We start from the raw sequence: 16233 nt of genomic DNA on the forward strand, positions 1-16233 counted from the left end.
ATAGGTATAAAATAAAAATTTCTGCTACTTTTTCATTGAAAATCTCGTTTTTCTATTTCCCCATAAAGTTAACATATGCACCCGGTCCAGGGTGTACTATATTATGTACTTACTTTGGGTAAGACCGGGTGATTTGACTTTTCCAGAAAACAATCACTGATAAAAAAGTAGTGCCACTATGACTTTTCAGGAATGATATATAGTGTACTCAGTTAAACAATGCATATTTTACTTAAATCTGACAAACTCTAGGTCGAATAGTTTAGCTCCAGCAGGCCTTCGAGTGTTAGCTACCTGGTGTTACACCCCACTTTCCCCTATTTTCATTTCATTTCACTCCTTTCCTCCAGTTTCTCTACATAGTTTCCGTCTTTATGTATGTAATTCTCTCTTTCTATTTCTACTGCCTCTTATATACTTATATATAGCTATATACAGAGTGGCCCAAAAGAGGTAACCGAACAGATATACAACGGTTCTACATTTCGGTTACCTTTTTTTTTGGGCCACCCTGTACTTTTCCCTCTCCTTTACTTTGCTTTCTACCTATTCCTCCTCTTTATGTTTTATCTATTTCTTTCCCTGTTTTCTCTTTTTTCTGTGAGTTTCCCGGTGGCGTAGTGGTAACGTCGTCGCCTTGTAATCCAGGGATTTCGTGTTCGATACCTGGTGGACACTGGCGTACGCAAGACTTTTTTATTCGGGAAGGGCTGGAATTGTAAAGGATAGTACACAGCTGCTTTCTAAGGGGGCGGTATAGCGTATAGGCAATAAGATATATTTAGATCTTTCCACTCAAAATTGTCAAGGGGGGTCATTTTAAGACGAGAGTTGAAATTACTACTCTGGTTTTGCCCTCAAATCTTCACTGGTTTTATTTAAAAACATTGATTTTCTCAAAATTTCGGAGCGGGCTGTAGCCCCATCAGCCCTCCCCCCTCTGCGTACGCCAGTGCCAGTGACGCACGTAGTGGTTCGAGTCCCACTTTAAACTGTAGGTTCAATCCCGATTAGCCTGTCTGTGCGTAAGTGGGCTTGAAAACTCAATGAAACACCTTTCTTCTGACTCTGTATATGTCTGTCACGCAAGGACGTATGTAGGGAGGGGTCAGGGGGTCCGGAACCCCCGAAAGGCTTACTAAAATGAAATAATAAAAATTAAATAATGAAAGTACACTTATTTAATCGAGGGTCATTCAATTCCCCCGAACTTGTTGGAAGGGAAGGATTATATTGGGATCATACAACTTTGTAAACATATATTTCTGGATACGTGACTGCTGTCTCTCTCTCTCTCTCTCTCTCTCTCTCTCTCTCTCTCTCTCTCTCTCCTTCTTTTCTCTGTTCGTGTTCCTTTATGTCCATCCTTCTCTCTCTCTCTCTCTGTATTTTATCCCCCTCTCTTTGTTATTCTGGTCTGCCATAAAGATTATTTAAAAAACGTATTTAGTTGGCTCCTCCAGGTGGGCTGACACAATTTCTTACAGCCTGTCCTCGCCCTCTGATGGCACCGCCCTTACATGCTATGAGGAAGGGACAACAGTCTGTAAACCGATGTGTGAAAAGAAAAACAACATCAATGCGTTGTCTACACGTAATCTACGCGTAGATTACATTGGGTTGTAGTTTACATAGACTACGTAGACAATCTAAAGTGTATTAAAATTAATTTTCAAGGCTTTCATGAAAGGAAAGTGACATTTTCAACTATGTTAGTTCCTAACGAACTGACATCAATTCTATTTGCAACAAAATGTCTCTTCTCTTCTATCATCAACTTTGGAAGAAGATAAATAGTATGCAAGAAAGACAACAGATGGCAGTCATGAGGCAAAATTAGCTTTTCTCCCATAAAACACTAGAATATTTTATGTTAGTTTTTTTTTCCTAGGTGAGAAATTGTTCGAATTTGGAAGGAAGAGCATGAAAAGTTCTCCTCACACATCAGCAAATGATACGCAGTGTAATTTTGTTTTACTTTCACACCGCCCTTTGCTAAGTTATCACCTCTCGCCATGTTGTTTACATAGATTACGTCATCTACGTGTAGAATGTACACTATCGTTGTTTACGCGTAGACACACATCAAGCTAGACTCGCCACGGACGACGGTTTCAGGTTCGAATCCTTGCGTGAACATGGATGTCCCTTCACCAATGCCATATAATTCATCTTCACCGTCTTGTCTTAATTATCTTAAGCCGGCCCCCGCGGCGGAGTGGTTAGCACAACTCGCTTCGACGCCACGGGTCCCGGGTTCCCAGCCTGGCCTGCGCATGGCTGTTTACGAGTGTCCATTCATCATATCATCACTCATCCCCATTTTCCAAATTAGCCAAAAGCAAAAGCGAAGTAAAATAAAGTAAATCAATCAATTATCTTAAACAAGCAAAAGAGCGACGTAAAATAAGAAAAAAATCCAATAAATCTTTCGCTTGTACAGGGTCAACGAACTTTGTAATAATTTGTGTTTTATACAGCGTATATTGTTGATACACATGTAGATTGAATTGTATCTTTTGCAAATATCCTGTATAAAGAAACGAATTCCAGGAGTACTAATTAAGGTCAGTGTACGTTAACACAAGTTATCCTCTTGAAGAGGTTTATTTGGGGGAGAGACAAATGTGTGAGGGTATGTAGCTGACTTCACACGAAAATTCACAAACACACTATTGCCCGCCTCCATGCACAAGTTTTTGCAACATTGTCAATCGAACACTTCAAATTCAGTTAACTTCTCGACTCCTGGCAACGCCGGAGCGTTACAAAATCTCCCCCTTCCACATAACTGCCACTACGTCATGCCCTTTCTGCTGCTGCGTTGCGCCCCCACGACAGCACTGTGCTTCGAGCCGGTTGCGTTTCGTATTTGTGTGAACGTGCGTTGTGCAGGAGTATGAGCCTTGTGCGTGGGAAGTCCAGGGTACAAAAATATTTTACGCACATCGCAGGACAACAGTACGGTACACATCCTGTGACATTGACGGGGGCGTGACTCGATTCAGGGCACAGCCAGCCGGCCTAAGTTTCGGCAGCCATTAGTCACTTCCTACAGCGCCGGTGCTGCTTTGTGAGATTCCGTATGCCAGTCTCGTGCGACTAGGGGGTGTGAGTAAACGTGTGCGCTACCTCTTCAGCAAGATATACTTTTTCCGGTATTGGTTTCAGTGAAGATGGAAAAATGGAAACCGAACTGAAATTTCCAGTAGCGTTCATCTAGTCAATGAAACAAAGTGTTAAATATTTTGCATGCAAAAGTGTTCTTAGCATCGCATTGTCAATAATAGTAACAGGTCCTTCCCAGCTGTGATGTATGTTGTCGTCGGTCAGGTGATTTCTAGCAACGTCCCCCATTCAACCGTAAGTGCTTTGTCTCCTGTGCAAGTAAGTGAAAAAAGTGCTGTGTAAGTTTTCGAGCCGCTTGGAAGTAGGGGAACTATGTCTAGTGCCAAAGCAGGTAGACGGAAACGTGTGTATGCAAAGCTACTATGATATCCGGCCAAATTTTGGAATCATCCCAGAGCAATGGAATACGAATCGAGCTTACAGGAGTGGGCCAGGGACAAGCCTTTGTCTATTTTACAATTGGATCCTGCCGATAGAGCGGTTCTCAGAATTGCAGGTAAGTTATATTCTTGCAACCATTGTTGTAGATATTGTTACTATTCTTTTCGTTCTTATTGTTGCATGGTTTTGAAAATGTATATGTTTCGCTTTAACCTTTAACGTGTGGCAAAGGTGACTTTGACATTGCCGTTTATATTTGTAGCTGCAGTGTAGGTCACTGTGACGTATTTTTGTGCACTAGCTTGCGTCTTGACATACCACTCTAGAAATATACTGTTGCCTGTGGTAGCCCTGGCTGGGGATCGATCCCAGGTCTTGATGCGTCAAGACCTGCAGGCGCTATTGTTGCATCACCTTGGCAAATAGCCCAAGTCGTTTTGTGGAATGCGCATATTCTACTGCTGTTTACTAAAGAGAAGGTATTTTCTCTACTGAACTTTTATCTTAATACAAATGTTCAAAACGATGAACACAATCAATTGAAATTATTTCGTATTACAAAATTTTGATTCAAATTTCCCACATGGGGTTAAGTTCATATTTATAAGGATAAATAAGTTGGACCTTTTTGAAACTCAAAATGAGATTACAGTAAGACAAGACGTCTACAATAGCACCAAATGAATACGTTCCAGTATTAAGTCGCATTTGTTTCGTTGCAACATTTCGGATTTGTTTTTAATACAGTATAATATTATTCATCTTTTGTTTACACATTGCACAAATATTATATTAAATAAGAAGATAAGGTTGATAGAATAACCGTCTATGTAGTACAACGGAATTGACCTTGATGACGTACATGCGGCTACAAGTTTTATCCTGGGTTCGAATATCGGAAATGCATAAATGTTTTTCTATTTGATTGTTCATTTTCGCCGTAGCAACGAGACGTAAAATAATATGTATAAGATGGATGATATCTGTATAATACTTGCAGTTATGCACGTACGTATATTCGCCACGTTGCGACACCAAATGAATTTATTGTTCTTGTACAATTTGAGCGCCGAAAGCATCAGAATTCTTGCAGTGCAGTGTGCATAATCAAATGCATTCTTGAAAAATAATGTAGGATTCATTAGGCAAGTTATGTTGCTTGGGACTAGCTGAAATGTAGTACCGGAAACCACATTTGCTAACGTGCAGTTTTTTAATCGAGGAACGACCTTGGTGATGCCTTCGTGGATGCTGGTAATTCACACAATAAGCTTGCCATGCTATAACAGTGAACTTCGTCACACATCCACTGTGACGTGACAACGTGTTAGAGTTGGAATTTTTGTCCCCTCCCCCCTTCTAAAAAATAATTCTTGACATCATTGTTATGTAACTGATTGTTGGTTGAAGTCTGGTGAATAATGAGCGTGTCCTGAAATGAGATCACTTTCTTTTTGATTACAGTAATAACAAAAATAAGATTTTGCAATGCAATTTCAGTTAGAGAAGGGTGAGAATTGTACGTTACAATTTTGTAACGTACAATGCGAATTTAGTGTATTTGATTTACACTTTTCAAACCCACATCAACCAAATCACCTCTTCAGACTTTTACGGAAGGTTAAGCTCATGACAAATCGACGTTAGTAACACAGCCATGATTCACATAACCAAAGCACACACTTTCATAGTGCGATAAAGAGATTTGAAACTGTATAAATCCAAATATTTTCGTTGAAATCATAATCGACGATGAATGAGATTGTTGAATCTTGCAGTGAATTATTTGGCTTTATTTATTGACGAGTTTCAGATTTATATTTGCATATAATAATAATAGGACTTTCAGGTCGTTTTTTAATGATTGCATAACTACGGCTTTTTCCTCATGACTATATTTTTCTGGACCATGTGGGTAAGATTATAAAGCCAGTTGCGTAACAGGAAGTTGATATATATATATAGTAATAGTTAATCTATTAGTTTTCCGAAGAACTGTACTTTAGTTTTAGGATTATTTTATGTAACTGAATTGTTTTTCCAATATAGTAGTCTCAGAAACGTAGGTAGGATTATCATATTTTGAGCCCCGCAACATCGGCGCTATTGTATTGATATATAACATAAACATTTCTTTGTACCCTAGGAGTTAATCACAAAAGTGAACTGGTTTGAAGAAATGTGACGTGCTTCTATACATATGAAGGTTCAGTTATTAAGTACATAGATTTAAATGTTCAACGCCTGTCGGAAGTAAAAGCGTGACTATTTTTTAACAATTTTTTTAAAAAAAATTAATATTAGAGATTGTAAAATAATACGACACTAAAAAATGTAAAGTTCTCCCCTGTGCTTAGCACCACGCCACGAAGGCGTATAGGCGGTCCTTTCATTAGCATTATCCTCATATTCGCGATTAGCCAAAAGTGGCAGAAAAGCGAAGTAAAATAAACCATGTCAAACAATCAACAACAACATGTATTTAATGAAACGTTAATAACAGCTGCTCTAAAAATGTACGTAAGTTTGCAAAAATATGCTAGTTTATACTGACAAGCAGGTCAACGGACATTGGTTTTACTTTTGTACGGAGCACAATAAGTTGTCACGTTTTAAATGAATGGTACAGATTGGAAACTTCGCGTACGGAAACTATGAAGTAACGTAAATGAATAACATTTGAATTGTGATCTGTGAAAATATGAATAGAAAAAGGTGTACGCTTATGAATACGTGTACGGCACACGCTACCTTTGCTGATGTCACCATGTACAGTTGCTCAGAACAAATTCGTTGCCACACTGGCGAATCAATATCGTCAACTAGGAAGATGGGGAGCAATATTGTACGGCATGTGCAGGTCACGTGGGTTGCAGGAGGAATTATAACTTGTTCTCCTGTGAATCATACATTCGTTTCTTTTTTGGTCTGGAACGCCACGAAATCGCAAGAAAGACAGATTTTTTTATCGTGACGAAAGCAGGAACTAGGGTGGATCCATTATCCTTTTCAAAGGGGTGGAGGGTGTGGTGCCACGAAGCTTGCGACGCCCCTAGAAGGGGGAAGGAAAAAGCACGTGCTACGATCTTGTATTGATCGTGTGCGTAAATGGCGTGGACTCATTGCTGCCAACTGCAGTGATATATACCTGTGCATAGGGAATTTTTAACATTTTGACAGCAGTTTGCGGACCGAGTTGGGCAAGCGTCCCAAAAGTAATACGTTACCGTTATTGTCATAAATAAGGGCACAGTTAAGTGGCCTTATTTATGACAGTAACGATAACGTATTACTTTTGGGACACTTTACTGTTTACACAAGTAGCACATCTGTTTTCGGTGTAATTTTACATGCACAAGTTTAAAACGCAGCAAAGTTGTTTCGTCTTGGCATATAAATACTGTAGTTCTGAATTTATGAAGGCTAAGCAAAGTAACGAAGTACGATTACAATTACTCATGGAATAAGACGTCAGCAAGTCACGTGATACTTTGTGCAATGTGCACACGTAAGGGGGATCAAGACTCGTTTTATGGCACGTGATGCTTAGTTCTGCATTATTATACCTGGTAGATGGTTCATTGTGCTTTAGGGTCAGTTGGGACGTTTTCGGCCAGTTGAAAAGGTTTGTCAGGGTTTGTTGTAAGCTCATTTTAATCTTAAATGGGAGGTGCAGTTTAAATGGGGATCCGAACCACCGTGCAATGTCTTCACCGGAGATCTGGGATTCCTTGATTACCATGCGACCGTTTACGTGTCGATGCTTTACACAGCCTCGGGTCATTGGGCACGTTGAGTGGCCCCTCTGCCAGGTCATGGATATCTCCTGTGTGCGCCTCTTCACCAGTTTCATATAACAGTTGATCCTCGTCGTCGCGATTAGCCTAAAGAGGCAAAGAAACAAAATAAGAATAATTATAATACAAGATCATCCGGTAGTTATTCCTACCACAGTGTCGGAGTGTTTAGCACAACGCTACGACGCAGAGTTCAAATCCCGGCCTGCACATGGCTGGTCGATTCATCACTCCTCCTCATCGTCGCGATTAATCAAAAGTGGCAGAAAATTAACTCTAAATAACACAAATCAAATCTTTATCCTGTATTTATCCAGAATTTTCAATATAGGCTCATGTCCGAGAAAGGTTAATTTAGGGATAAGATGACAAACATATAGGCCTCGTGAAAGGATTAGGAGGTACAACAATATGCACGCGTAGAGAATGCATGAATAAGGTCCGTGTTTGGCGATAAATTATTTCCTTTCTGCTCAGTTGTTCAACCATGACAAGTAATTTCATAAAAAAATATTCAGCATTTAAAATGTCTTTGGCGGACATCAGCATGTTGTTCACATACCACGTATGTAATGTAACTATGTTTGTTTTACAAAGTATTTTATGTATGACTAAGCGTTTTTTAAAAAGTAATTACATCGATATTAACAATGTGGAGTCATTGCTAATACATAGTTGGCAACTCTGCGAATACTGTTAGCGTTTGGCGACATCTGTTTGGTGAATGTTGACTACAGGGGGAAGTGGACACAGGGTAACTAAATTAAAGCGAGATTTCCTCGTGCAGAAAGAAAGGTAGTTTGTTTTGCGCCAGAGTAGACTATGGGGGATTAAATTACTGTCAAAGAGTTTCACCTTGTTCGAGACTTTTTTAAATCAGTATGTAAATTATATGAAAATTTCGTATCGGAACTGGTGTCTGCTAGATTTATTCATACATATTACTATGTATGTAGATATATTATATGTGGAAAACCTTACGTTTTTAGTTTTTTCAGTGAGTTTTTGAAAAGACAGTTTCATAAACGTTGTTTTGAGACAAGGGAGACTTGATCCAAGAATTTCCTTCGAGACTTTGAAGAGAATGATACAGATATTTGTAAAACGAGGAGGAGAAAAGGCGAGAGGTCCCGGGTTCGAACCCTGACATGAATATATAGTTTTGTTAGCTCCAGTACCCATGAAGTAAGCAAAAAGAAAGGTTTGCAACGTCTCGTAAAATAAGGGTTTTTCTGTTGCCCCCTCCCTTAATTGGATACAGGTCTTTATAAGCAGTTCCTTGAAGCCAAAACTATCCCTTCTTGAATTCTTGCTACAACTGTAACAGGTTTTCATGGAGTTCTTCAAACATTACTAGCCATTGTTCTTCCATGTTAACATTTCGCAGATCTATGCCAACAAAACAGGTTTCAAGAAGTTGCATTTAAAATTAAAATTTCAACGTCCGTCATTCGTTGCTTTTTCAAGTCTCATGTTTCTACTGTGAGGATAATATTGACAATGACAGTGTGGTATTTCAAAAATTCTCTGTAACTACTTTCAAAGCATCGGGATATTATATAAATTGTAGAGTAAAAAAACTAGCATCCAGAAAGGGGGGAGGAATTCCCCCTCACCCACTTCAAGTACTACATTCGTGACTCAATACTGAATCAAACTTGCATGGATAGTTGCTGAACCGATGTGCATATAACTCCGCAGAAGTACCTTTTCTGCCTTCATTTTTTAAAGCATGATTTTACTTTGACTTGCCAACACTGAAACACAAGCTGCAATCTTCGGTGCATATGCATTGAGCTTGTTTTAGTTTCGTTGCTCATGTTCACTGTATTTATTTGCGTATGTAATGTGTGATCAAGGAAAGAATGACATGTAAAGGTAGGTTGGAAATTTTACTTACAAACTTGTTCCCGAATGTTGTTTTGAGATGATTACAAAGTTTCACTGCTCGTATCCCATGATAAATTATCTGGTACACATTCCCGTGCATGGTTAATTTGAGTTACGCGAACAAACTTACGAACAACATACTATTTGCTTGACTTTTTTAATTACAAAAGATGTAGTGATTAGGGTGACCAGACATACTCTTTTTAAGAGTATTATACTCTTTTAGAGGTTCATATACTCTATACTCTTTTCAATTTGTAAAAATCCCCAAATATACTCTTTTCCTTGCTATTTAATTTCATTCATTATTTTAAGCGTAAAAATGCCTTAAAATCCACAGAACGGAAAACGTCAAGGTGTCAACAAACTGAAGTATTTACTCCTTGACTCAAGAATTTCCTATGAACAATTTCAAGAGTCATTTTCATATTCCATCAACAAGCAAAACATATTTCAAATTCATTGGAATTTAATGATAATGATTAGGGCTGAGCCGATACCACTTTGAACCGATGCCGATACTTTTACCGATACTTGAAAATTGCAATAATTAAAGTTTGTTCAAGATATTGATCAATATTGGTGTGTAAATTTTCTCCTCCAATTATATGCATCAACCAGTGGCGTATGCTGAGTCTAACACCTGGTCCTAGGCTATGGAGGAAGGGAGAAGACTAATAGGCTCATTCTTGACATCTTCAAGGAAGCCACGTTGCCATCCCAACGGTAGTCAGGTTGCAAACTTATAAAAATTCAGGTTGCCAACTCCTAAGAATGCAGGTTGCCAACTCCTAAGAATGCAGGTTGCCAACTCCTAAGAATTCAGGTTGCCAACTCCTAAGAATTCAGGTTGCCAACTCCTAAGAATTCAGGTTGCCAACTTCAGAATCGCCATTATCGTCTTTTTGAAATCAGCTTAATTCACACAGTTTCTAAGAGATGTCTCTTCAGTATTTTACTTTCTAGGCTTCACGCTTCCCAGATTGCCTAGCTAGCCTGAAATATAGGCTTCTGGCAGCAACATACCAAGACATTTGCTTTAGAATATTCAAGATTTGCATCAGAATCTTAAAATAGATATTATGTAGTCACAAAATATAGTTTCTTGTGCAAAATTAGTGTAAAAATAAAAAGGAAGTTTTAATTTTGCATAATTTCCAGGATAATTATGTCAAGAAGTCGCGCGGGATTTTTGCGGACCCCGTGAAAGAGCAAAATGGATGCGCACCTTCAACCTATAGACTATACTCTTGTTGGTCAACAAATATCTGGTCACCCTAGTAGTGATTGTTCTTTCCTTCATATTACTTTCCCCTTGTCCTTCAGCTTCTAGGTTATTCAACACTTTGGAAGAGGTTTATGCACGTTCACATCTTCAAAATTTGCAAGGGGAAGTACAGACGAACATTTATAAAAGCAATCAGGAAAGTGCTTTCGAATATCTTCTGTAAAATATGTGTGTTCGGGTGATTTTTATCCGCGGTAAGGGTTTGGAACAGATATGGCCAGTTTTATTTCTCGACAATGTTAGATTTTTTTCTTTTGTTGTTCCCCATGGCCGGTGTTCCGTAACGTACGAATGTCCAGTAACGCAAAATGAACGATGATGTAACTTCGCATATTATTCGAGCCGCAGGTGCATGCAGTCGTGTGCAATTAACAACGACCGTGCAATTTTTAACCTTTATGGGATCTCACAATGGAACGTTAAATCAGTATTAATTAGTCGTGCTAAAAGTAGTAAGTTAGGATTCACGTAGCGTGGTGACATTCTAAAGATATGGTCTGATTGCTCACATTTATTTTGAAGGAGAAGTTTTATAATTATTTCACCCCTTTCACGACTATAGACAATATTGTTAATAATACAGGGAGGTTATTTCAGTCGTTCACCGCCAGCGTGTCGGCCGTTCGGCGGACTCTTCATGCAACAGGTCCCGGCAAATTGCGTTCAGGAAGTCCGTAACAGAAACCGCTTGTTTTGTAATGTTTCCACTTTTCACAATTACAGTTACAATTACAATTGAAATAAGCACGTACCTTGTCGCAAGGATGCTGGAAAAGGTGTCCTCCCAAATACAAATATTTCTGGCACCTTATTTCTGACAGAAAATCTTAGATTAGACATCGCTACTTAATCCTCAGTTGTCAGAAAGGGAAGACAGCATCCCGGCGCATAAAGCAAACCGAAAGCGTAAAATGATATTTAAAAGTAATAATAATGATGATCTCTAACCTCCTGTGTTATAAGAGATGTTGAAAATGACCTCCTTCAACAGCAATACAACACGTTTCTTAGGTTCAAGAGATCCTGTCTATCGTAATTCCCTGACCACTTTTCTGCAAGAATTCGTTTTCACGTAATTATCGTACATAAAAACTCTCTGTTCAAGACTATATTTGTTTAACGACATAAGTAATGAATGAATAACAATTAACACACAATAAAGCACTGGCCATGAGTAGCACATTACAATAACACAGTATACGCAACACGCGTACTGATAAACGCAAACAGAAGTGAACATGAACGTACACTGACGTCTGGTAGCCGACAGTGTTGCTAACCATTTTTCGGCAATGTCCCTACAGACGTAGTCAAAATGTCCCTACAACTGACGAAATGTCCCTACGCCAAGTAAGGCGACTAAAAAAATCATCACCTCATGAGCATGCAAAACAGAAGATAAAATATACACATTTACTTACCAAATCTTTCTGCTCGGTGCTTCCACAATTAATGAAGGCGCGAATTTACATTTGCCTATCCTAACTTAACCTAACCGTACCTGAATGGTTCGTGGGGCTATCCGTCAATGGTTTGTTGGGCTACCCGTGCATGTTTTTTCGAGCCCAAATTTTAACTATGTTTGCCTTGCCTAACCTAACTTAACCTAACCTTACCGAGAATGCTCAATGGGGCTATTCCTGAATGGTTTTGCGGTAATTGTGATTACGAACCGATAAAAAATATTATTTTCGTAGCACTTTAACGGCAAACGTTCTTCATAATCGAAGACGCCATTTTCGTATCCTGCAATTTTATGATTGATGTAATGTTGCCAAATTTACCTGTAATCAAATCAGTTCTTCTACATCGTGATTGTCGCTGTCACATGTAAGCACGTTCTTTGGGCAATATACTGAAATCCATAAGTTTATTAATTAGCCCACAGCCATCCTCCTGCACACTCCACCTAACAATCTGTACAACATTAACAACTTTTTTACTGTTCTCTTCCGCTATTCTTACACAATCCATGCTATCCAAGTATGAAATCAACAGGGTGGCAACGCTGTAGACAGCGTAACTAATTGTAATTTGTTCATATCAACAAATATGGCTACCATACTTGTATACGGAGAATCATTGCGAGAATTGAAAAGCTTATTTTACAACTTCTACACGTTAATGAACATTTTTCCCTCTCACCCCAACATGTTAATTTGAGATAAATCATCACGAATAATTATTTCGTGAGTATAAGACGTAGCATATAAATTACAGAAGGGTCCGGTATTGTAAATTCTTGCCTTAATGAATAATAGTGGTGTGCGGGACAGAATTTTTTGGGTCGGGACGGGATCGGGACGGTAATTTTTTTAAATCCCGACATTCGGGACTGAAAAATTTGCAATTTCCCGACCAAGTCGGAAAATTTTCGGGACGGGAAATGTTCGAAATTTCCCGAAGCACTGGAAATCTCGAATTTTACAAGTCATTTTCACTTTAAGTGATTGTTTTTGCATTTCTAGAATAAAAACTTACAATTTTCGATAAGTTCCAGAAACTTACAAGGCAGAAAAGGTCGAGAATTAACGACTTTTTAAAGTAAAGCATCCCGCACACCCCTAATGAATAACGTTGAGTCGTTTACAGTTGATTATGTTATTTGAAGTCATACATGCCGCTGCTGTGCAGAGATAGATGTTGGTTGGTGATGCTGTATTTCCTGCAGTCTTGAACAATTGTGGTCCCATTTTATTTCCCTTTTTTGTTTTTGTATCACTTAACATTGAAAATATTCTTTCCGTTTCCGCGTGAAAATATTCTTTCCGTTTCCGCGTTAGAATGTGGCAATGTTAGCACTATTTTCGCGAGAGTGGAAATGTTTTCAAAAAGGAACTTGCCTTGAAAGTTTTTGGTAACCGATAACATGTTCCAAAATTCTGATGGAGATTTGTTAGTTAGTTCTTTTTTCTCCCCCTTTCTAAAGTATCCAGATAAAGTAATTCATAAAATGTCATTTACCAAGATTGAAAAAAGTACCTACGTTTTCCCTCATTTGGCAAAATCTGTTCCTACGCGGGCGAAATTTAGTGAAAAGTCCCTATGCGTAAGACATGTCCCTACGGTTGGCATCACTGCCGGCACGTGCAGTATGAAGCGCCCTCTCGCGGCTGACAACTCCCCGATAAGCTGTCGCGACAACTGAGGATAAAGTAGCGATGTCTAATCTAAGATTAGATGTCAGAAATAAGGTGCCAGAAATATTTGTATTTGGGAGGATACCTTTTCCAGCATCCTTGCGACAAGTTACGTGCTTATTTCAGTTGTAATTGTAACTGTAATTGTGAAAAGAGGAAACGTTAGAAAACAAGCGGTTTCTGTTACGGACTTCCTGTAATGCAATTTGCCGGGACCTGTTGCATGAAGAGTCCGCCGAACGGCCGACACGCTGGCGGTGAACGACTGAAATAACCTCCCTGTACTTAATTTGTACTGAACAGGAAATTTAATTTGATAAATTTCATAGGAAACTTATGAATTGACTTTGATGATTGGGAAGAATATGTAAAATTATATATTATCGCGCCACTAATTTTTGTCGGCCATTTTGAAAGCAGTGTTACCAGTTCGAGGTTCAAAATATTTTAGGTAACCACTAGGTGGTGCTGAGCGCTGATAGAAACGTGTCATTTTTGTTTTCACATTGGCTGTTTTAAATTCATTGTGTAAAATAACAAAAATGTTACTCTTTGAGAGGCGATCCCGAACATGTGTATCATTACGTGTCAGTGTTATCCCTGAAACTTATCGAGTTACCACTCACAGGATTCCATGTTTCTTTGCTAGGCCGTTGTGAATGCACTCAAATGTAAACTGGCGTATTTCCGACGTTTTAGTAAATCATATGTAAATCAAAATATCGAGTTCGGATCAAGATTGCGACGGCCTCCTACACTTTTCGTTGAGATGAAATTTTCTCTCACAGGTCGTCAACCTACGTCTCGTCCCCGATTTCGATTTTCGAATTATTGAATGAGGGGAGTCCACTGTTGGATGAAGGCAGGGGTGACCAACGGGAGAGCGTGTCCATAGAATATCTTCGTGGAAGGAACTTCCTCTCTTGCAACCTTGAAGCACAGGATGCACCTGCTTTTATATACCAATTCAGTATGTACGTGCTGCTCTGAGACATAGCCTTCTTCCAGTTAAACACATTTTTTTATGAGCTTAATTCAAATGAGCCCATCAAAATGATAATTCTACTATTTTCTGTTCGCCGTAATACCACCGAGTCATTGGAATGTCAGAGTACTTACGTTTGCATCTCAAGAATCTACTTGTAACATCGGTGTGTTCAGTTAGTGTGGATTTCCCAAAATATCAACATGCATACACAAAAATCATACAATGTGCATACAAGTCTTCAAGAGAAATTGTTATAAAAATGACTGAAATTACGGATACACCACTTACTTTTTTGGGCTAGGATTTTTATGATGTAAAAATCACCAAGATAGGCATAATAAAAAAAATGAACCTAAAACTTCCATAAAATGTGTCCTAAAACATGATGATTCCTGACAACAATATACATTTGTAATTAATAAATTGTTTTTCCTTCATGGTGTGAACTATTTATATAAGATTGAAAACAGGAGAATCAAGTAAAAAATATGAGATTGGAAAGTATGTAGGACTATTTTTTATTCCAAATATCAGTACTATATGTTGGATATTTTTACATGTCTCATGTCATTTCAACTTATGAACCCGACTTGCAGTACTACAATGACTACTTTATGCAAATTTTAAAATGTAAATGAAGTGTATTGTCAGACGACAAAGCTTTGTACGTAGAATGGTTTCTTTCTATTTGGACTGACAAAGAGGTGCAAAATTATTCCATTTCTGAAACTTCTAATTGTAAAATAAAGTTTTATATAAAGTGAAAATGTGCTGAATATGACCGAAATAATGGTTAAAATATTCTGTAGAAAATGGTCGAATATGATGTGTGTCCTAACGAAGCACATTGGTCCACCTTATGACTAGATGGGCAAATCGGACAAAAACCACGACGAACCAAACATTTTTTTTGAGCTTTGTACTTGCAAGTTAGAGATACCACGCGTTACAGACCTACGTGAATGAGTCGTCTTGTGTTGCTATCGCTGCGTGGTGCCCCTGCGTAGTGTCACACTGTTTTGCTGTGATAGACTCATGGCTAAGAGATCAGCGACCTTTGCTGGAGATAAACACTGATAAACAGAAACTGGACTACCTTTACACGCTACAAGTTGTTATCAGTTTCAAGTTTGAGCAGTATCTCTTAGATTTTTCTTTCCCTTGGCTGAAAATAGAAATCAATTGAAGTACAGTGTGTATTTGGCATAAGAATTGTGGATATTAGATGTAACGGTCTTTTAAATCCAGGATGGCCAACTACAGTTTTTTTTTTCGTACGCCATCGACTTTCTTAATTCAATCTGGCAAAGATATCGTTAATTTTGTAGTGACTTTGCAAAAAGATTTGCTTCCATATTCAGAAGTACAGGGTGTTCATAAAGTCCCGGTACCATTACAAAAAAACGTTTACTACGACATGCTTGAACAGTACCTTCTTCCTTAGTGGGAGGAATTCCAGCCAACCATAATTTTTCAACAAGATGGGGCATCCCCTCATTGGTCCAAGGATGTTCGAGGTCTTCTGGATAGGCATTTCCCTGGCAGGTGGATCGGCCGTGATGGACCTATTCCCTGGCCACCGCGCTCTCCTGATATCACACCCTTGGATTTCTTCTATTG

General features: G+C 38.7%; 1 protein-coding gene across 2 annotated transcripts in view; it reads left to right on the plus strand.

Moving 5' to 3' along the window:
- The first annotated feature begins 2869 nt into the window (after window positions 1-2869).
- The window catches only part of shot (dystonin-like protein short stop), an 888743-nt gene continuing 875379 nt past the window's right edge, over window positions 2870-16233 (plus strand). For both annotated transcript variants that reach the window (XM_083113147.1, XM_083113158.1), the window contains exon 1: window positions 2870-3625. In XM_083113147.1, the coding sequence (XP_082969273.1) occupies window positions 3529-3625 (97 nt within the window). In that variant the 5' untranslated portion in view covers window positions 2870-3528. The remainder of the gene's footprint in view (window positions 3626-16233) is intronic.

Source organism: Lepisma saccharinum, chromosome 27 (genome assembly GCF_977018435.1).
Source record: "Lepisma saccharinum chromosome 27, izLepSacc3.1, whole genome shotgun sequence".
In the NCBI taxonomy this organism is placed as follows: Eukaryota; Metazoa; Arthropoda; class Insecta; order Zygentoma; family Lepismatidae; genus Lepisma; species Lepisma saccharinum.